At 43.7% G+C, this 23,788-nt stretch overlaps 1 protein-coding gene across 1 annotated transcript; it reads left to right on the forward strand.

Moving 5' to 3' along the window:
• The first annotated feature begins 611 nt into the window (after positions 1–611).
• Positions 612–23,782, forward strand: LOC6565882 (homeobox protein unc-4). The gene is made up of 4 exons (XM_043216048.1): positions 612–1,047; positions 20,745–20,977; positions 22,992–23,131; positions 23,197–23,782. Exons 1-4 carry the CDS (start codon positions 612–614, stop codon positions 23,666–23,668), a joined length of 1,281 nt encoding a protein of 426 aa, XP_043071983.1. The 3' UTR covers positions 23,669–23,782.
• Positions 23,783–23,788: the final 6 nt, after the last annotated feature.

Genomic DNA, 23,788 nt, shown 5'->3' on the forward strand with positions numbered 1-23,788 from the left:
ACACACCGACACACACACATACATAAGTGGCGCAAAGCGAGCGTCGCAACGCCGCCGTTTGTTGTCAACATCGTCTGCGGTTGCCGCTTTTGCCATTTTCATTTGGACATCAACTTTGAAGCATCGTCGCGCCTCCTTTCTCGCTCTATCGCTCTCTCTCTCTTGCTCTCTCTCTCTCTTTCTCTCACACTCTCTCTCTCTCTCTTTCGCTCACACTCCTCAAAGAGTTTCGCTCGGAAATTTGCTCGCTCGTCGCGTAAATCAGCGCTTCGGAGCTTTGAGCGTAATTTTAATTCGAATCAATTTGTTTGTCGCCGCCGCAGCCGGCGCACAGTGGGTCGCCATCGTTGCCAACGCCGGGTCCTCTGCATCTGCATCTGCATCTGCAACTGCTACTGCAACTGCAACTGCAACAGCATCCAAGACAAAGTCAGAGCTCAAATTCGAATTCGAGTCCTTGTCACCTTTTTTTTGTTATTGTTATTGCTCCCATTGTGTGTGTGTGTGTGTGTTTGTGTGTGTTTGTTTGTGTGTTTAGCTTAAGGTGTAATGCAACAGAGGCTACCCAAAATTTAGCTGCGCATCCCCAACCAGCAGCTGCCGCCCTGCGAATGGATCAACTGCTCAAGCAGCTGGCAGCAGCTGCGCAGGCGCACACTGAAGCCGCCCCATTGATGGGGCTGCCAGGCTTGCCAGTTGCCACACAACATCCACATGCGGCATCTGTGCTGCAGCTGTATGCAGCAGCAGCAGCAGCCGCAGCCGCAGCCGGCTGGGCGCCGTTTCTCAGCCAAAATTCGCATCCAGCATCGAACGCATCCATTTCCAGTTCCAGTTCCAGTTATCGATATGGCGCCTGTGGCAACGCCTCCATTCACATGCTGCGCCACATGGCGCTACTGCAACGCGCCAATGCAGCGACGGCAGCAACGGCAGCGACAGCAGCCGAGCTGCAGGAGGTCAAAGAGCAGCAGCTAAAGGATCTGGAGCTGGAGGCACTAGATCGAACCGAAGAACAGAGGACGCGCCAAACAGAAGCCCACGAGGGTAAATAGATCAATCAATTGTCGTTTATATTCTATATATATATATTTTTTTTTTTTATATATTTTTTATTTTATTATTTTTATATGCAGTATACATTAATAATTGAAATTATTTTATTTCATTGCCATGCAAAACGTCAACTTTTGACACGCATAAGTTTTCATAGAGTCCAATTTAATTACCATTTTTCGTTGCCATCTTCGTCTGCATTTCTCTGATCTATATATATATATATATATTTGCAATTCTCTTTTGTATTACATTCGCAAACGTTTCACTGAATGTGCTGGTTAAGCTTGAATATAAAGATTTGGTATTTGAATTAGATTGGAAATGCAAAGATTCAGAATTAATGCATACAATTCAAGGCCATTGCGAATGCATGCGACTAAATTAATTAAGATTAAATCTTACTTCAACGAATTTCGAGTCAACAACTCAAACTGCCGGCAACGATAACCAATGGCTAAACAGCTCCAAACACACACATAAAGCACAGTATGTATATATATATATATATGTGTGTGTGTGTGTGTGCAAACTCATTAATTTATAGCAAGCATTTTGGCAGCGACGTCGACTGCGACTGCGACGCAACAGCAGCCACAATAACAGCAACAACAACAACAACAAGAGTAACAGTAGCAGCCAAAAGCACAGGCCAAAAACGAAATCAAGTTTTGCTGCTGGCGCCCCGGCGCGCACTTTATTCAATTTACCAATAAAATTTCAATCGCATTGCTCTTTTTAATCAATTCGCTGCGACACGCACAGCAACAACAACAACAACAACAACAGCAACAACAACACGAACAACAACAACACGAACAACGAACATGCATAATTTGTTTTGTTGTTATGCTTTTTGATCAATTTTTAATCAACAACAAATTTTTAGCAAACGCTGGCGCCGCAGCAACTGCATCCAATTGTGACATTGTTGTTGTTGTTGTTGTTGTTGTTACGATTGCCATTATGTGGCTCTTTTACAATGTGTGTGTGTGTGGGTGTGTGTGTGTGTGGGTGTGGCAGAGTGGAAGAATGCATCCATTATTGTTGTTGCTGTTTGATTATGTGCGTAATTAAATTTTGCCCATTTGGTGCGTTTTATTTTGGCCCAGTGCAGAAATTAATTTGTTTACTATCCAGTGTAAATAGGCAGTGAGAGAAAGAGAGAGATAGAGAGAGAGAGAGAGAGGGGAGAGTTCCAGCTCCATTGAAACAATATGCAATTTTGCTTATCCGTAATGCCAAAAACATCGTATAAAAGCGATAAACAAGTGAAAGTTATAAGTTATTTTATATTATATTTTACTATTATATATTACTATATTAAATTATATTTTATTATATTATATTATATTGCATATTATTGCATATATTGTTTTCTATGAATCCTGCCAATCTATACCACTATATAATTCGCTTTAGACAGTCCAAGTTGCCTATGCTGAACTTCTCGATAATGAACTGAATGAATTTGATTTGATTAATATCTGAGGAAAAACTTGCATAAATTTGAATTGTTTTTTAAGAGAGAGACTAGAGTGAGAGAGAGAGAGAGAGAGAAGGCGAGAATGAGGGATAATTGGAGAAATGTAAGAACTCATTAGAAATGCATAAGAGCAGGTGAACAAGTGGTCGAAAATGTCATGCGACTGTTGAGCAAACGAAGCGGAAATAAATGCATCTATTTCCATTTGGGCTGCCATTCAAAATCCAATTGCTATTCGCATTCCCAGTTCCGTTCCGAGTCCTGTCATTAAAGGCTGCCAACTGCACTGCCCATTGCTCATGTGAGCGCTGGCATTGGGCAACGCCCCCGCAACCGAATAGCAGTAGGAGTAGGAGTAGGAGTAGGAGTAGGAGTCGGTGTCGGAGTAGAAGACGGAGTCGGAGAGATGGCTTGAACTACTTTTGAGCCCGGTCTCGAAATTGGCAGAGCTGTGTGGTGGTAAACGGTCGAGCGTTGCCAAGAAATGTTGAAAAACATTTCGTCTTGGACTTGTGCGTCTCATCCTACGACGGCGACGACGACGACGACGACGCCGACGCCGACGACGGGAAATTAGCTGCCATTAGTCATTTTTATTGTTTTCGGTCGCGGCCCCGAAGCAACGGGCAACAAGCGGCAGCAACAACAATAACAATAGCTGAGGAAAAACATGGTACGGCCCAAATTGGGCAACAAACAATTTGTATTAACAATTTTTCCATTTGGCCCGAGGTCCGAAGTGAAATGTCTTAATTATTTTGGGAGCTAACCGCCTCCTGCCCTACCAAACAGTCAAACAACCGACCAACAACCGACAATCCGACAACCCAACAAACATACAATTTTCGTTTACGACATTTTAATTAAGTTTTTCGTTTTGGGTTTTCCCTCAGCCCCTTTGACTTTGACCCCCACTCTTTGCCTATTTTCCTCTCTCTTTCGCTCTCTCTCTCTCCCTCACTCTCTCTCGCTCTCTCTCTCTCTGTCTCTCTTGTGGAAATTGAGCAAATTAATAAGAACGCCATTGGCACGCCCCGAAAACGCTTCAGTTCCAGGTCGACTAGCTCGAGTAGCTCGAGTATCTCGAATAGGAGCCATATTCCCAATCTAAAGTTCTATTTACTGCTGCTGCTGCTGTTGTTGTGGCTTCTGCTGCTGTTACAACTGCTGCTGCTGCTGCTGCTGCTGCTGCTGATCATCATCAGTGATCATCAGTGATGAATGAATTGAGCCGATCTCCTACTGCTCATTAGCCTCGCCGACCGCGAGCGCGTCGAGTAATTGCCATCATTTCTATGGGGCCAGCCTATAGACCGTAGATTAATTGTCTGAATGTACGTAGTGAAGTAGTAAAGTGAACTGAAGAGCCTCGCAGCGAGTTGCGCTCAGATGAGATTTAGTCAATTGGATGATGATGTTTCCAGAATCTAATAAGCATGGGAACTGTGTAAGGCACTCAACGAAACTTCAATACGCTTACAAATTGTTCAGATTGTATTCTGATCTCTAAAGAATACATCCTTAAATGTCTTAAGACGGCAAACTGTTCTTCGGATTCATCTGTATGCATTCATTCACTTTCATTTATTCCTCTTCGTGCCGTATCCATAAACGATGGAAAATCCTGCCACATTTTTGTGGAATTTCCTTCGGCTGGATTATAAATTTACCCAAGGTACATGCGCTCGTTAAGCAACCCTTTTGCCCCTCAAAGTGCAGGGTGCTCATTAGAAATACAAAAAAAAGAAATGAAAATAAATAGATAAAAAAAAACAGAAGAAAACAAGACTGGAAGCCACACGGAGCCATCAACATCAGCAGCTAATGCGCATCTGTCGATCTGGTCGACTGTTCGGCTGGTCCGATTTCCACAGATTTTCCCCCATAATTAATAAGCCGCTTCGCATCAGACGTCATTCGTCTCGTTGGCTAATTGGTCGATCGTCAGATTCGTAGCAGTTCCCCAAGAGACGAGACGAGGCGCTCCAAATGAGCTTTTGACGAGCGTTTTGCCTCGGGAAATGATAATTATTTAAGTGACTCTCATTTAGCTGCGTGCCTCTGCCAAAAACAACTGAGATACTTAAAAAAAAAAAAATATATATAAAACCCAAAAACTCAAAAACAACGGTTAACAGCTGCAACAGTGAAGCAAGCCATTGCTGCCAAGAATTTGCAGTCGTCCCCCGCCATTCCTTGCCTCTCCACGACCCACGCCCTGACTTTGCCTCGCCAAATGATTTGCATAATTTACGAGGGCGACAACCCTTGCTAGGCCCATAAATTCACTCAATTTGCTGCTCTTGGCTGCTAGCCAGCTCTTCAAATTATACGACTGCCCAAAGCAAATGGAATATGCATTTTGGCAGTGAGCAACAGCAACACCAGTAACCCAAAACCCACCCCCAGCAAACCCTTTTCGCTTTAAAAAAAAAAAACCAACACCCGTCGAGGGCATTTGTAGGCGTGTGGAGCTATTCAGCTAATAAAAATCAAAAGGCGTTTTGTTCGCTAAACTTAAATTGAAAACACTTCAGCAAAGCAACAAACAACAACAACAACAACAAAAGGATAAACACTTCAAGGGGCGGATTTGGCTTAGGTGAAATAAAGCCCAAAAAAGAAAAACCACCTAACGAACCCCATCTAGTCTCTGTCTCTCTCTGTGTGTGTGTGTGTTGCCGTTTAGCACAAAGATGGCGGCTGTAGATAATGAAATTTGCCGAAATAAAAGACAAAAAAAAAGAAGAAGCGAAGAGTAATAACAACAAGCACAAATTGTTTGGGGGGTTGTGGGTAACTGGGGGGCTTGGGATGGGCGCTTTTGCATTTTTTTGGTGTTCAGCTACTTACCGTTGTTGAACTTGTTGTTGCCGCTGCTCTTGTTGTTGGCCATTTACAGTTTTGAGGCGTAATTTTTTTGTGTGTCTTAAACCGCCACGCCCTCCCCCCCAAAAAAAAAACGCCCCTAAACAAATGGCCAATAAGTTGGCAGCCAAATTGGCGAGGCCATTTCAGATTAGCCGTTTAGAAGTGCCATTAAGCAGAAGGATTGCAAATGAATTCACTGGCTCTTACCCTGTCAACCGCCCACACCTCTCCCGCTCCCGCTCTCGCTCCCCTCCTCTCTCCCCCTCAACACAAATTGTATCCCCCCTGTTTGCTGTCATTTTCTTGTTTCTTTATAATTTGCACTGTGCATGGAAGTGGAAATTTGTATTTGAAGTGGAGCTTGAAGCTTGCGGCTTACCTCCCGCATCGGACTACTTGAGCTGATCTATCCGCCACTCTTTGTTCTTCAACTCATGCTGCATATATGATATAAACTGAATAGATAATAACATGCATATTGGCCAAATTTACTGCTGCTGCGCATATCTATTTAACTCGCTCCTCAACCGATTGTTGCACACGGATGCACAGAAAAAACGAACCAGAAGAAAAGAAAAAGAATCTTTCAATGTATAATACAAATTTAGAAACAGCTTAGCTTTAAGGATATTTATATACAAAGAAGAAACTAAAACTAATCTTTTATCTGAGCTGATCAGGGCTAACTAAAAGTTGATTTTATTACGGGTCAACTTCAAGTCCTTGTTAACAACTTATCAGTAAAGTTAGTATATGGTTGTCTCATTCCATTCGCACCGAATTCCTTTATCGTACATGGCATAAAAACCAAAGCCGCAGACACGTAGAGTTAAGCGTTTTACCACAAAAACCGACTCGACACTCTGCAGCCCCCCTCCTTCCCCCCATTCCCACAACTGGCAACTGACATTCAAACGTTGTTTCCTCCACACACGTTTCGATTTTATGTTATCTCCATGGGATTTACCAAGTGATACGCCCCGTCTACCCCAGTCACAGTCACAGTCCCACTTCCAGTCCCAATTCCAGTCCCATTTCCACCCACAAGCCACCCACAAACGCTGCACGGGCAACGACATGAAAATTATGTAAAACTTAAGTAAAAGATGAGCTCGTCAAGAATTATGACACCCAAGGGACGAAGATGTGTGCAAAGCGCAACAGTGAATAAAGCAAAACAACAACAGCACACAGGGCAACAGTAGTGTTGTAGTGTCTTTGCTGTATTTGTTGTTGTTGTTGCTCAAACAACCCCCCCAAAAAAAAAAAAAAAAATGCCAAGAGTCATATAAATAGATACGGCGTGAAATTGCAAAGAGTAAGTAGAAACTTGAAATACGCTTTCAACAGAAACTGATTTCTATAGTGAAAAAATAAGCATAAGTAGCGAATGAAAAGTAACGAGTGACAACAAGAAAAACAATGATGAACAACTGGCGAGTAACTAATAAATGCAACAACTAAGCGAGATGAAACTCAAGAGCTCAACGAGTAACGAGTAATGCATAACGAGAGTAGCCATTAAAGAGAATAGTAATGTAACGAGTGCAACGCGAGCATCGAATCATATATTGAACAAATCAATAACGAGACAACGAGAAAGCGGGAGCATTAAGTTTGGATTAATTCGTAACGAGAGGAGCTATTAAAGAGAGAAGCAATGTAACGAGAACAGAACACAGAACAATTAACGATCAACGAGTAACGAGCAAAGAAAATATGTGTACAACATATGCATTTTCAATAAAAATGCCTGTAGAAAATATTTACACAAGCAGCTCAAGTCTCGTCAAGTATTTTCCAGATCTCGCCATTCACTCACCCGTCAACTAAAAGCCCCCAAGATGACTTTGCACGATGAGTTACAGTAAAAACGAAAAAAAAAGAGGAAAAGAAATAGAACAGAAACAGCAACATAAAAAGCCAGAAATCAAATCTAAACTAAAACTACATCATGAGGCATTTAAGTGGCATTCCCACACACACAAACACACACACTCGCTCAATAGCAGCAGCAGCATCGAGTTAAACAGCCAAGCGTATCCTGACGTTATCCACCCACCCGGCGAGGAGCAGAAGCAGGACAAGCAGGAGGAGGTGATGGAGGTGGAGGAGGACGAGGAGGACAACGCTTGTTTGGCGCTCGTAAATGCCTCATGTGCGTTTATATTGAAACAGATGGCTCCGCCAGTCGTTGCTGCGAATCCCTCCTTCATGCCGCACCATGCCCTCCCTGCTGCCCGCCCTCGGAGTTGCTCTCAAGTGCCTAGTCAATGTTGGCATACTCGATGTTGTTGTCTTTGATGTTGTCCTTTGTGAAATTGTTGCGGTTTGCAATTTGCTGCAAATGACACTTGTTGGGACAGAGACACTGACTGTCTGTCCCCTCCCTGGAATTCCCGTCTACCCGTTGGCAGCCATGTTGGCCTCTGGTTCATGGCTGCCGTTGCGTCGCTTCGCTTGGCATTGCTTCCTGAGTGCGTGCGTGCGTGCGTGCGACTGCGATGCGCATCAACCACCAAAAACAGGACACGCAAGGAGCATGCAGTGAGCAGCAAGCTGCAAGGAGCAAGCAGCAAGGAGCAAGCAGCAGCAGGAGCAGCAGACAAACACACACGCCCGTGAGCCAACGATCTACCCTCCAACACAGCACCACCCAACCCCCCTCCCCTCCACCGTCCACGTTCACGTCCATGTCTCCATGCCCGCCCTCTCGGGGCAATAATTGCCTATGCAGCTCCCCTTCTGCCCGCCTTCCTTGACACTTTGGGGCTAATACAATTTATACACTTGGCTTGGCGTCGTTTCGGTTTGGCTCAGTGCCACGCCTGGCAATATGGTTATTGGGGCGGCTGAGGCGGGTGGGTTAAGGGAATGGGCGGCTGGGATTTTGTGGCAGGACATGCTGCGGGCAGGCGGGACACGATTGTCAGCCAGTTTTACGGTTGGATCAATGTTTATGCCGTTACACACACACACACACACACACACACACACACAGCCAAACACACACAATCACAGCGAGGCATTTATCCTTGTTACACGAAACAAACACACACACACACACATACACAAAACACGCCTCCCCCGCACCCCTTCCCGCCCTTTGGCCGCACTTGCACCCCTCTGGTGGAGCAGCGCCCCGCAAAGAGCTTTCTCGTTGGCTTTTGGCGACGTTCGTAAATTGGAAAATTTTTGCCGTGCTGTGTGTTTGAATGTTTGCTTGGATACACAGTAATCGCTCGATAAACGGAATTTTCACAAATCACACTCACATTGAGCATACAATTCTTATTTGAGATAAGCAGATATATCTTGAATTTAGTCATTTCAAATATTGTTCATTACAAAAGTAAAGCTCCGCAATAAATATTTACATTTATTAAAATCGCGTCCAAATTTACAAATGTTTACAATTTTGACGTGTTCATATTTTGGATAAAGTTTTAATCTGGAGTCAATGCCTGAAGCCATCGAAAATTGTGAAGCATTCGATATCCACTTTTGCGAGTGACTACTTTATGCTGTTAGTGTTGTTGTTGTTGCTGCTGTTGCTGTTGTTGCTGTTGTTGCTGCTGTTGTTGCTGCTGTTGCTGTTGTTGCTGTTGTTGCTGCTGTTGTTGCTGCTGTTACTGTTGCAGCTACACACACACATATTTCTTGTATCTATCGCCTGGCGTTCCGCTCGTTGGGCCACCCACCAACCACCTAGTCACTCCGCCCAACGGCCCCACGTCCTTTGGCTCCGTCGTTGTATCTAATAAACCTTAAATGAAGGCAATATTGTGGGGTTGTTTTGGGTTAATATTGAAACGATAAAATTGAATTGAGCCGTATGCCACAACGACAACGACAACAACAACAACAACCACAACGCAGACGTCCCTGAAAGTTTTGTAAGCTTTTTTTTTGCCTTGTTTTTTCTTCTTTCTTTTTGTTGTTGTATTGCTCAACTTTTGTGAGTTGTAATGACACTTTTAGCTGACTTTGTAGCCATTTTGCTTGCTATCTCTATCGCTTCCTAGCTCTGTCTCTCTCACTCACTCCCGCTCTCGCTCTCTCTCTCTCTCTCTCTCTCTGTGTCTGTTCGTGTTCTGTGTGTGTTCATTTCCGTTTCCGTTGCCATTGAAATTATGTTGTTGGCTGTCTTTGTGTTTAGCTGCTTGCGGTTCTTAATCAATTTTTAAAAACATTTTTCCCATAACTTTTCTATCGCTGTGTGTGTGTGTGTGTGTGTGTGTGTGTGAGATTCCCTGATACATATGTATGTGTGCGTTTTATAAGTTCTCAGTCAAATTGTTGCCTTGCTGCAACGATCGATAACTTTCCCAACAATCAAGCGATAACTATTTCGATTAATTATGTTAGTTAATTAATTGGTCTATTTGCATGATGAAGAAAGAAGTAAATAAAAAAAATAAAGAAAATGTATTCAATTTCCAAAAATTGTATACAATTTTCCAATAAATATGAATTTTCGATTCAATTGCCAAAGTTGTCCATTGCCGACTGCCGCCCACTGTCGGTTCCATCACAGTTAACACCTTGGTGTCTGCCATGCTTTTGCACTTGCCCCGTTTGGTTGTTGCAAGCTGCAAGTGGCAATTGCGAAGCCGCGTGTAGACAAAAGATAATTTAAATGCCGACGGCGTTTTATTAGCCAGCAACACTAACCAAAAGCAACGACAACAACAACAACAACAACAGCTGCGGCGATTTATTGTTGTTGTTGTTGTGTTTGTTGTTGTTGCTGGTGTAGCCAACATTTTTTTTTGTTAATTGAAAAGTTAATTAAAGGTGATAAAAATTATACATGCCACCGATTTTCGCGCTGCAGGCGTTCGCCAGCGACAGCAGCCCCAACAACAACAGCAACAACAACAACATTGGCAGCAGCAACAATGGACAAGCCAGTAGCAAAAAAAAACACGTTTCAATTACATATACGCGCTTGTGTGTGTGTGTGTTGGTGTGTGTGTGTTGGTGTGTGTGTATTAATTTCATATGTATATATTTTTGATACATATTCATATGCAATATGCAGTGGGGGCAATGGGCAATGGATAGTTTGTTCAGTTTTAACAGCAGCAGCAGCTCGATCGCAGAGGACATCGTCAGCAGCAAATGATTGGGCCATTAATAAATTAGAATCGAAAGTTAAAGTTAAATGTTTGGGGCTGTTGTAATACATTTTATAGATTCAAATTTGCCTCCCATTTTTTTTCAATTTTACGCACAGCATTTACAACAAGTTGTCTCTTGCGCTCCCCCCTCTATCTCTCTATCTCTCTAACTGTCTCTCTGTCTCTGTCTGTCTTTCACTCGCTTACATTGTGCAGGCAGCGTGGCTAAAAGCTAATGCAGAAGCTGAGCAGCAACAACAGCAGCAGCAGCAGCAGCCGCCGCAGTCGACGTTGACGTCGCCATAGTTTGTGAAGCCAACCGAGCGAAGAGTCCGATGATGTGTGCGACTGCGAGTGCGAGTGCGAGTGCGAGCGAGACAGTGTGCGCGCCCAGCATAGCAAGTTAATTAAATCCTCATGTATTAATCACGGCACCTACCTTTACCGAAGCCAGCCCACAACCCACTGCCCCCCCCCCCCCCCCTCTTCTCTGTCTCTCTCTCTCTCTCTCTCTCTCTCTTTCAGTTGCTCTCTCACAAGCTGCTCTATTAATCGCCATCGTCCGAAAATAAACTCGTTGCTCGTATGTCCTGGCATCTGTCTCTCTCTCACTCGATTTCTCTGTCACTGTGTGTGTCTCTGCCTCTCCCTGTCTCTCTCTCTCTCTCTCTCTCTCTCTCTGTTGACGGGCAACTTCGGTGTCTGGCAACACAGTTTCGAGGTTGAGTTTCAGTTTGAGTTTGAGTTGGAGTTGGAGTCTCAGTTTCAGTTTCACTGTCTGCGCTTGCGTGATTCTGATGGCAAATTAATTCCTTGGTAATTTGTTTTGATGTGATGTGCGACTTGAAATTGATTGAGATTGTGTTGTTGTTGCTGTTGCCGTTGTTGTTGCTGCTGCTCTGGCTCGGGCCAATAACAGCAACAACAGCAACAACAACAACAACGGCTGAGAATTCATTAAAGCAGCAGCAGAAATCAATTTTTATGCTGAGCTTTATTTTGCGCTCCGCTTTCTGCTTTGATTTTGTTGTCGCTCTTGTTGTTTTTGCGGTTGTTGTTGCTGTTGTTGTTGCTTAGCTGTTTTGCGGCTCTCTTTAGTTATGTTGTTCTCATTGTTGTTGCTGGATTAACGCATAAATCATAAGCCATGGCCCCAGACATGCACACACAGACACACACACAGAGAGGCAGGCAGGCAGGCAGGCAGGCACAGACACACACACACACGTAAATTACTTTCAATTAATAAACTATTGTTTATATTAATAGATTTTTCGCTGTTGCTCTTTGCCCACTGCGCATTAAATTAATTTGTTTGCACATTTCATTTCGTACACTAATTTATGCATGGATTAAATACAAAATGAAATTCACTTTGAAATTTGACCATGATAAATCAAATTTGATGAGTTGTGAGTGGAAAGGACCTACAAAAAAGTACTTTACATGCAATGGAAGAGACCCAAAGAGATCTTATGAGCCAATAGTTATTAATTATTATAGGCCAATATATATTTATATATATCCATACAATCCTTTGCAGACCCCTCTTAATTTACATAGTTAAAGGCTTTACTGAGTGAATGCTGATCAGATGTACATTTCCATACTTCCATGCTTCAAATTTCATTTTTTGCTTTCTTGGAATATTTACACAAATTAAAAAAAATATATATGAAAAAAGTCTCAAAGGAAATGCTGCTCGCTTTTGTTTGCGTTTCATTTCTCAGTTTGTTCGCTGCCAGCAAATGGATCGCTTAACAATCCAATCAACTTTCAACCACCCACTTAAATTGCATGCATATTTGGCTGGGGCCTAAACCTTAAACAACAAAAATATGCCTTGCACCTGCAGCAGTTGCTGCAATCTCACTCGCATTGCATGCAGATTTCCGCAGACTGAGATTCAAATGGGGCTCTCCATTGCGGTTCTCAGCCAAAGCTGGTTGACGCCCACTCGATGTGGACGTGGCTCGTAATCAAATTAAGTAAATTACAAGCTCTCCAATGTGCAAGACTCGTGTTTTGCCCGACTAATAACTGCCGAAAAGCAGGACTTCTCTCTCCCTCTCTCTCTCTCTTTCCCTCTGTTGCCTTCCCTACTTGCCAGAGTGCGCCTCATGCTGCTGCCAAGCAACCTACTGGTCACCCTCGAACCTGCGATCGTGTGATCAGTGAAAGGAGGCAACCAGAAAACGGACCACAACACAACACAGCATCGCAAACCAAGTTAAGAACTTAATTTGAAGCTTTAACTCGGACTCTGTTCGTCTCTGGCTCTCTCTCTCTATCTCTCTCTCTCTCTCTCTGTCTCTCTGTCTCTGTTGCACTTGCTGTGTGGCAGTGTGAGAGCATCTGTCGTGCGCTGGCTGATCTTTGCCGCGCTTCCTTTCTAAATTGATTTTGAAAACAAAATGATCGTAAATTTTGATCGCCTTTGCAGCCTCTGCAAATTACTGAGCTTTTGCCAGAAACTGAAACCAGACCCGCCCTGATCATCAGTTGTTCTTTGTTGTTGTTGTTGCTTGTGCCTTGGCTTTTATGGGCCTTGATTGAGTTGTCATATTTTATTACCGAAAATTTGAGACAACGCCACAGCGACTTTGGCTCGCCAGCGCAGCGAAACGCTTGCCATGGCGAATTGCCAGCGAAGTTGCCTCACCTTGCCACGCCTCGCCCCGTCTCGCGTCCCAATGCAGCTGACTGCGACGCTGGCCGCGCTGTCATCAGATACATACGCTTAACACCTGTGTTCGCTGTTGCTTGCAGTCTCAGCATGCATATATATATATATATATATGTGTGTGTGTGTGTGTGTGTGTGTGTGTGATATTCAGGTGATAATATGCCCGCCATTTTCGTAATGGAAAGTAATTATTGTTTGCGGCAACGAATTACAGTAATCGTCATAAAATGTTTCCCCATGACTGCCTACAGCAAACCAGGCAGTCAGGCTGGCGAGGGAACGCCAACGACCAGGCAACTGCCCAACACCAAGACCCAACAATCAGCGGCAGTAAACAGCAACAACAGCAACAACAGCAACAGCAGCAACAACAGCAACAACAGCAACAACAACAACAAACAGCCGCTACGGCAGCCGTTGTCCGATGTGCCCTGCTATAATCAAGGGAAATAACATTTTCAAGCAGCGTTAAAACTAACATTAATTATGTCCGAAACGAACAAAACGATCAGCGAGAGTCAGACTCAGAGTCAGAGTCAGAGCCAGTCTCAGAGTCAGACTCAGAGTCAGAGTCAGAGCCAGAGCCAGAGAGCAAAACGAAGACGTTGTTGGGCTGACGCCCAGCCGCCACTGGATGTGAAGCAGGGCGAAAAGGAAAGCACGCCAAATTGGTCAAAGCATGGTCAAAGAAAGCCCGAGACTTGGCCAGCCAATATGAGCACGACGACTCCCAAAAAAAAAAAACACCTATTTCGTCTTAATATGTACGAGTATGCTCCAAAAATTGGTACTTTGTTGAGAGCTGGAGTTGCGTGGAGTTGAAAGCAACATTTGCATATTGGCAATGCATATTTTATGGCATTTTTTTTTTTTTTGGTTAATTTTGTGCAAATGAATATAGCCAAGTGGCAAGCGCAATCGGGTGAGAGTGCCAAAGTGGGTAGAAAGTATCATAAAACTCTTCTCCTTCTTCTTTTGTTGTTGTTGTTGCTGTGAAGAATTTGTTGTGGAATGCAGGTGGCGCCATCTAGCGCATGGATCGATAGAGCGAGCAGAGGTGCACAGGTGCAGGCGAGCGCAGGCCAAAGTGGCAAAATGGCAGCAAAATTAAGAAATTGAAAAGTAAATGTGCAGCTGAAGATGCGTCGAATGCATGCATGCAGCATATGCGTAAGGACGTTGCTCCAGAGTTACGCCCCAGACGCGCAGGCGCAGCGAATGCAGCAGCTCGTTGCTGCAGGCGGCCAGCAACAAAGTTGCAATTGGAACTGGGAGCTGGCTGCAGCAGCGACGCCAACGCCAAACCAAACCGAACCGAACCGAACCGAAAAAAACAAAAGCAAGCAGCAAGCAACAAGCAAGGAAAGTGCGAGCGAGAAAGCGATCGAGCGAGCAACGTTAATAAGAAATTAATGTCTTGATCATTTTCGATCGTTATGTAAATCAATCAGGCAAATTATAGCTCAGGGGCTTGCCACAATAATTAGACCCTATTCGTAATGCAGCCGCAAAGGCTGCAACATCAGGCCATTTGGAGCGAGCGAGATCGAGATCGAGACCGAGACATCTCGGGAGAGAGAGAGAGAGTGAGAGTGAGAGTGAAAGAGAGGGGGCGGGGCAGCGAGGGGAAGACAAAAACTGCGTTAAAGGCTCCGATAGTCATGGCGTGCAGACGACTCAGACGCTGACGCGCCCCTCGATCGCAAAAAAGCAAAAGAGCAACAACAAAAAAATGTTGGAAAAAAAGGCAAGCAAAAATGCTCTAGTCGAGAGTGCTCAACTAGCAGATACCCTGTCGCAAGGACTTTGTCATTTATGTGCTGTTCCCCATTTCTTATTTAAATATTGTTAAATCAATTCAATTGAGGAAAATGTTGTGCCTCATCTTTGCGGACAGGCCAAGTCATATTTAAAAAATGGATAAAATGGATAAGCCCAGCGCAATATGCCTTTTAAGTATTCACTTTTTTTTGTTGGGTATAGAGCAGAAAAAGAGGAAACATTTTTGTTGGCATGCAACGCCTTGATGTCTTCTTCGTACTTTGCGCTCGAGTCAAAGTCGAAGTCCAAGTTGGAGACGGAGTTGGAGATGGAGATGAAGACGGAGTAGGAGCTGCAGTCGACGTCTTCATTAAAACAACAAAACATTTATGCGCCGCTTTGGCATGTCGACGTCGTCGTCGTTGTTGTTGCTGATGTCGATCGCAGTCAGCGATCGTTTGAGAGCTTTTCGTCAGAGCAAAGGCAAAGGAGTCGAGAGTCTGTGTGGATGTGGATGTGGATGTGGCAGCAACGTAACAAGATGCGTAAAAATTATTGATTTTCCTTGACTTGATTGTTGTTGGCTATCAAAATTTAATCATAACATGCAACACGAGACCAAACCAGACCACAGAGCGACAACGAGAGAGAGAGGGAGAGAGAGAGAAAGAGCGGACAAGAGGATCAACTGAAGCTGCTGCTGCTGCTGTCGATTGCTGGCAACAACAACAAGAACGGCAACATGTTGCCAAGTTAACCACTTGAATTTTCAATTTTGCATCGCAGCAGCAAGGCAAGTAATTTGCTGCGTTGACGTGCCTGGCGTGGCAGATGAGCAATGACCCGGCACCCATCTAAAAGAGCGAGCGAGCGAGAGACAGACTGAGCGAGAGTGAGATAGAGAGAACGTGCAACGTGCCTTGCGTCGTCTCGTTGCTCGTCGTGTCGATCAATTCGTTTTAATGCAAACAACTCATATAAATTCATGTTTCAAGTTGGCAGCAGACGGACACGTTCGTTCTTCATGGCAAGTGCAAGTCAAGCTAACCGACGCCAGATCGGCAGATTGAAGTGCCCTCAATGCCCAGATCCTGCACACACACACACACACACGCATACACACACACACACATACTCTCTCACCCCGTGTGTGTGCACTCGGGTCAGTCACTCAGTTGTTGGACCTCTCCAATTACCGCCGTGCCAAGTGTAAAGAAATTCATTAATTTAAGTGCCACACATTTGTTGCCCACTGTGCGGCTCCCTCTCCCCTCTCCACTTTCCACTCTCCTTTCTCCGCTATTCGCTGCCTGCTCCTTTGAGCCAAGATCTCTGGCTGAGTCAATGGGTGTGCGTGTAAATGCAATGCAAATGTAATAGCAGCATCTGTTTAACCTGGCCAATTACAACCTAGTCAGAGATGACAAGAAATAAATTATGCCATAACCCCTCGACCCAACCTCTGAGTTATGGGGCCAGCTGTAAATCTTCATGCGAACGAAGATTGCTATTCTGTTCAACGTTTACGAATATCGCTCATCGAGCAATTGAAAAAAGAAGTCCATTTCAAAGGAATAGCAAAGAAAACTTGAATTGAAGAATTGATCAAATAAATAGGAATTTTTTGATGTTACTTTATACCGATCAATTTCTTGCCTTCCAGATAGGTGAAGGGTTATTTTTCTTAACTAGTTATTTCGCCAGGCAGATAGATATTGTAGGATCATAAACACTAATCATGGTTCATTAGCACTGGACTTAAGATCAATCAACACTTATGATCGAATTGCTCGATAGAGTTCTCTAAATCCCTAAATAAATAAATCTGGGCTATGTTGGATGGTTTTGTCCGAAATTCCCACGGCTCATACTCGCTGCTCGTGTTGAGTCTCGGGCTGAGCGTTTAGCGTGTGGTGTGCAAACAATTTAACACACTCCAAAGTTACAGACGCAGTTCCTCGACTCTCGGACAATTCATCAAAGTGAACCAGCTAGCAGCAGCAGCAGCTAAACGACTTTGACAGGCAATGAAAAGCGGGCAGGGAAAGGGGTTACAAGCAAATACAACAACAACAAAAACAAATATTGTATGGATGGATGCTTAAAAAAAAAAAAAAGGAGCTGATGCATTAGGGGCGCGTGGCTGACTTAACGCCCTGTTTTGTGGATGTGTCTTGTGTTGTTTTCTATTTTTTATTCGCTATTTGGTATTTGGTATTTGGTCTTTGTTTGGTGTTTGGATGCTCACACTCAGCTGCTGCTGCGGGGGGTTGTGCCGAGGGTCGCATAATTAGCAGCCCTAATAGCCGATCTTTGTGTTACCTAACGTTCAATGTGTGTCTGCTGTTTTTTTTTCCTGTTACTCTGCCTCTATTTGACTTTAAAATTTTTTCCCATTTGCTTTTTTTCTTGTTTGTTTTTTTTTTTATGTGTGTGTGTGTGTGTGTGTGTGTGTGTGTGTGTGTGTGTGTTTTTTCGCTTAGTCAAGGCAGAGCAAAAAAGCAAATCAAATCATGTGACAAGTTTCTAATGAACCTCAAAAGGTGCCACGACCCGGTAGAGCGCTCTGACAACCCAGCGTCTGACATTTGTGTGGCCTATAAATGCTAATGAGCCCAACGTTTATTCTCATTCTGCCTATTTTTTTGTTGTTTTTGTTTTTTTTTTTGGTTTAGTACATTTTGCCCACGTTTTTTGCTGTTGTTGCAAGTTAATTTTTTTTATAGATTTTTATGGTGATTTTTTGGGTAATTTTTTGTGGGTCGTTTGGACGGTGCTCTTGTGGGACTACCATGGATGCTCTTGTCACTAGTTTGTAGTCAGTTACAGATTTGATTCGCCCTTGTGCTGCTGCCTTTGGGTAGTTCGGGTAGTTTCCTTCGCTCAGCGTTATGGTCACGAGCCGTTCTTTTTTTTCCCTCGAGGCCCAAAGCGGTCCAAGTTCATGTCAACCTCACTCCCTCTCCATCTCTCTCTCTCTCTCTCTTTCTTTGTGTCTATCCCACTCTCTCTCACACACACACATAGTTGGTCTTTGTCGCTGCATTTTGTTCCACTTGAGTTTGTTTGCTTAACGACCTTTGAAATTAGGCAAAACTAAGGGGCAATAGGCGTTAGATGGGCTCGCTCTGTGGACCCAATGCAGCAGCCCGTAGATTAGACACTGTCCGCAGACTCTGACAAAACGAGAGGAATAACAACAACAACAATAACAATTTATACTGTTTATATGCAAATTTGCAACCGTCTCGCAACTGTGTAACATTTGCTGGCCTAATTAAAATTGGGCTACCGTTTTTAATTAGACCAAATTCTGAAAGTGAAACAGGCATAAAAAATATATAATTTTAGAACTTGATTCGGTTTTATCAACGCTTTGATAGTACCACACATATAACTGTTATTCATTCATTATTCTCAACAATATTAATGGAGTTACATATTATCCAGCACCTTAAACAGAAAATCACTTAAGAATATAAGGAAATTAAATAAATCTGTGGTAAATCTGAGATAAATTAGGAATTTCCGTATTAAATATTATTTTTTATGATATCTGTATTATTATTATTATTATTTGTTCATCTCTATGTAAAATTCCCCTTAGAAATCAGACACTTCTACTCAGTCGTAACTCTTTCTTGACTGTTTTTTATATGGACCGTTTTGCATCATCTTCCACTCAGTTAGTTTCCAGAGTGCTGGATGAGTATCTACCTCATTGATTGTTTCACTAACTGATTTTGTAGCTGTCATGCACACACACACACATATATATATACATATATTTATTTATATATAAATATAAAATTTTTGCTGCTCCCTGCTCAGTCTCTGTCTGTCTTATGAAATGCCTGTCCATTATCTGATTTAGTGGCAGTCCTTTTATTTAGTGCCACGCCCTGCCTGGCAGGGCGCCCACAGTTTCCTATCGATTTCAGTCAGTTAACATGTGAAGGCGTTTTCAGTTGGTCTGCGTCGCCTTATAGCAAATTAGGGGCACAGACCCCAAACAACAACAGCAGCAGCAGCAGCAACAAAACTATGCCACAGCCAACAACAACAACTTGCCACAGCACAGCGACAACAAACAAACAAGTCGACAGCAACAGAGATAGCCAGCGTGTGTGTGTGTGTGTGTGTGTGAGAGAGAGCGAGAGAGAGAGAGACATACACACAAAGTCAGAAAGTCAACAGAAACCATAATTCAGATAATTTTATTTATAACACCCTTGAGGAATTATATTTTATTTACTCTTTCAAGTGTGATGATGAGGCCGCTGAGCCGAACCGAGTCGAGTTTGAGTTTGAGTTTGAGACCCGTACAAATGGACAAGACCGAGACCGATGCCAACCAAGGACCTGTCCCTTTGTGATTTTCCTCTCTCTCTCTCTCTCTCTCTCTCTCTCTCTGTGTGTACGTTTTGTGTACTATATGAAGTGTCTGGTCCTTTGTTGAGTCTATTGAGGGTTGGAACGGGGCTCGAGACACTCCTTCGATTTGGTAGCAGATGTGTTTATAAATTGTTGAAATCTGTGTGCATTTTAACATATGAATATCACGTACTATACATATACACATATAGTATCAGCTCAAGGGTTCGACACTGAGGTGGCGCTGCTGCTTGGGGACGGGGAAGTTTATTTTATTTATCTTCTTTTTTTTTCGCTTTTTTTTTTTTTGGTCTGCCGCATCATTGTCATCATTACTCGGAGCAGCTCAAATCAAAAAATCTTCACGTGCCTGATGTGCAATTCATTGAGTCTTTCGTTTCATTTTATTCCATTTCTACCAATATTCTTTTCTTCGTTTAGTTTCTCTCTCTATCTCTCTCTCTCTCTATCTCTCTCTCTCTCTCAGTCTCTGTCTTTCTCTGTCTGTCATTATCTTTAGTGGTTGCTACTAAGAGTTTGTTAAATGCTCGCCCCTACCGCGTGACAATTCTAATTGGCTAGCCAGCAAATTCTGCAATTAAATTTCACTTAAAACTGCAACTAAACACAGGCTCTAAGGCGACACAGAGATGTGTGTGGGTGGAGGGGTGGAGGAGTGGGTGTTGGGGGCGTCACTGAAATTGGGTATGGCGTTACATGTAATTTACTTCCGCAGAGGCGCTTTAAACATATCCGAGGCACCAGGCCCCAGCAACACCCACCACTTCCTAATTGTGAAAACCAATTTACGCTGCTATAAATTAGAAAGACAAACGACGGCAAAACGAGGAAAGGCAACAGAAATGGCAACAGCAACGGCAACGGCAACAGCACCGAAAGAGTCAGAGGCAGTGGCAGTGGCATAAGCGATGGGGGGCTGTAGGACTGCTGTAAACTGGGGGCGTGGCACATTGGCGTTCCCGGCTGGTTCCTGTTCCTGTGCGCTCTCCGTGTGCCGTGTGCCAGCCATGGTTAGCCGTTAGCATATCTTGGAAATTTACATAAATAGACTTTAATTGTTTGCAATTATAATGCGAGTCGAGCGCAAGCGAAACCCAAAAGGCATATTGCCACAGACAGCCAGCCAACGACCAGAAGCAATGCCTAAAACCCTACACCCAACTTAGCCATGTGTGTGTGTGTGTGTGTGTGTGTGTCTACACTCTACACACAACACGCTGCAACACCCGCAACCGCACCCAATGCGTCCCTTGCCTCTCCCTCCTCTGTTGCACGCCCTCGCGTTTTTCAGTTAATTATGCTGGCTTGTTTAAGCGATCCATTTTGCGATTTGCGACTAATGCCAACGACTTATCGACTTTTGCAGTCTCCTCTGCCTCCGCCCACGACGATGAGACGGCCAGCGAGAGCAGCGCCGCAACCGGAGCTGGAGCTGGAGCTGCAGCTGGAGCCGCTGCCAATCGTCGACGGAGCCGCACAAATTTCAACACCTGGCAGCTGGAGGAGCTGGAACGTGCCTTTGTCAGTAGCCACTATCCGGATGTGTATATGCGCGAGGCGCTGGCCATGCGTCTTGATCTGAAGGAGGGACGCATAGCGGTAAGTCGACAATACGACGATGATTATTCAAATCGATAACATTTATCGATTGACGAGTCGAACAATAGGCAAAGCGCACACTTATCGATAACTGATTCATGACAGACAATTGATAACTAGTAAAATCATTTAGTTCGTGCACCAAATTTCATACATATATCAAGCTTGCGCTAATTAATAAGTTATCGATATCCGATAACTAATGCTGAATACTGAATATGTATACATATATATATATACATACTGATTCATTTTTGCAAGCTTGTCTGCATTTCATAGTCCATACATAAATCAAAGACTTCCGCAATTATTTATTATGGATGTACTTGTATAGTACGGATATATATATATCCACGTATATGCATGGCATGGGCTGGTGTAGCATTTGCGTGCGCAATTGTAAAACAATTTGACAGCAACTGGAACTCAATTACTCAATAAAACCAATTACCTGACTATTTTTATTCATTATAATTCATTTTATTTCATTTGGAATTGCGTTTCGTGTCGCTTGTTGTTGTGATGATTTCAATTGCAACCAAGTCTTAACCCTTTTGCATGATGACGACGACGATTCCATATCCATATATAGCCATATAGCCGATAGTCAGGCATGTCAGACGTGTGATTATCGTCGTCGGCTTCTTTTGGCTGTGGGACATTCGTCTAGGCATTTGCCAGAAATTGTTTCTTGACATGACATATCAATTTGTCAATGCGAACAAGACGAGTCGAGACTGCGACAGACAGTCAGGCAGATTGTCAGACAGACGGACGGACGGATGGACGGACAGGTGAGCCAGCTGGCTGTTGGGTGGAGCGTTCAATGTCGGCTGGATGGGCTGGTATGGGGTGGTTTTACTATTCAGTTATGGGTTGAGGGTAAGGTTGGGGCAGTCGTTAAAGCGCCGACATCGTGAGCATCGCATGCAGCTACTCAAAAACAATTTGCTGCACATTAAAAAGTGTACAATGCATGCAAATGACCATGGGCGTGACCAGATATGCCAGAACAGCAGGGGGGCGCGACGAGGGGGTCGCACTTTGCATAAACGCAACGCGGTTTCGATTCAAATTGATGGAAAAAACTATAATTCGCTTACCCTCTTCGAGGCATTTTACAAAAAGGTGGCTACGCCCTTGCAACAGACTTTAAGTTGAAGTGACACACTCGCTTACACACACACACACACACACACACACACACACTAACGAAATGCGCTTGCGTTGCGCTTGAGTCGCTCGACAAACTGCCCCTCAATTAGGGACGCCATTTTGTTTACGACTCCGTCGTCTAACCCCATAAAAAAAACGAGTGCATATCGAAACTGAAACTGTGAATACTTGTGCACTCACCGACTGTGCGTCGGTACGTCAATCATAACCAAAATGAATAATAAAATTATTACGATAATTATTATTCACGATTATTACATGCTCAGCTCATAGACACCGACAGACAGTAATTGTCCCGTAATTCTTCGAATGACACTTGAAGGGTTGCGCCCCAAAAGTGCTCCTACTAATTGATCCAATTGCGTATATTAAAGTTAATCTATACATACTTAAAGTCCAAATTGCTATGGCCAAGCAAACCTTGACGGCTATCATTGCAAATGATTCCCAAGGGTTGTTTGTATTTTGTATTCATGCTTCCGTAATGTGCACTGATTATACGAAGTCATTTTTGATTTCTTAAATTATATAATGAATCGCAATTGAGTTGCTTCGCTTAGTTAATGCCAATTATCGGATTAGTATTCAATATATAATGAAATTCGTCTTTGCCTTTGTTGTTTATAGAATGTTATTTAATATCCTCGTCTTTGAATTGATTTAAATTGATCTTTCTGGACACACCAACTGCCAGTTGAAGCTCCAAAGATGTTTCTTCGAAAAAAACATATTCACAATTTGCTTCGAGCTGCCAGACTCGACGGCATTTTGGATACTCTATTTTTGTTTTTTATTCACATATTGCAACTAGATGGTCGCTTTTCAAATATTCTTGTAGGTTTGGTTTCAAAATCGTCGCGCCAAGTGGCGCAAGAGGGAGCACACGAAGAAGGGGCCGGGAAGGCCGGCGCACAATGCTCAGCCGCAGACTTGCAGCGGTGCACCGATTCCGCTGTTTGAGCTGCGTGCCAGGGAACGGTAAGTAGGCGTCATGTCCAGACAAGATTTCAGCTAACGAACAATACCCAAATCTTCTCGAGCAGCGCACAGCGCAGCAAACGGATTGCGAAGGCGATCGAGCGACAGGCGCACAAGTTGCGATTGAAGGGTGTCCAGGTGAATATGGATCAGCTGCGAGCCGATTATCTGGCAGCGCATGGGGATCTGAATCCGGATCAGGATTGGGAGCGGGTTCGGGATGAGCTCGACTATGCGCCGCTCGACGACGATGAGCTGCCCATCGATGTGGTTGGGGGCGTGGTGTGCAGCGACAGTTTGGACAACTCCCAATCGCACAGCTCCAATTTTGCCACAAACCAAAGAATCCTCAGCGATGTCAGCTGTGATGCAGATGCAGATGGAGATGGAGATGCAGATGGGCATGTTGATGTTGATGTTGATGCAGATGCTGTGATAAGAGTGGATCCACTGGAGCCACCAATTCTGGCCGTGCTGCCAAAGCAGAAACCACAATACAATTCATCCTTCAGCATTGAATCGCTGCTGGGCACATAACACTCCCTCAAAAGCAATAACGAACACAGAAACTATTTATTTTTTATAATCCATTATATGATAAGCTACCCATTAAGTGTGGAAAATATAGGGTATAATCAACTTGTGCAATTACATCTA

Source organism: Drosophila grimshawi, unplaced genomic scaffold (genome assembly GCF_018153295.1).
Source record: "Drosophila grimshawi isolate 15287-2541.00 unplaced genomic scaffold, ASM1815329v1 contig_848, whole genome shotgun sequence".
Lineage (NCBI taxonomy): Eukaryota > Metazoa > Arthropoda > Insecta > Diptera > Drosophilidae > Drosophila > Drosophila grimshawi.

Excerpts from the sequence above, each read along its gene's own strand:
- LOC6565882 (XM_043216048.1), top strand. The coding sequence starts at position 612 with ATGGATCAACTGCTCAAGCAGCTGGCAGCAGCTGCGCAGGCGCACACT. Across the intron at positions 20,978-22,991 it reads TGAAGGAGGGACGCATAGCG|GTTTGGTTTCAAAATCGTCG; the intron begins GTAAGTCGACAA and ends ATATTCTTGTAG. Across the intron at positions 23,132-23,196 it reads GAGCTGCGTGCCAGGGAACG|CGCACAGCGCAGCAAACGGA; the intron begins GTAAGTAGGCGT and ends CTTCTCGAGCAG.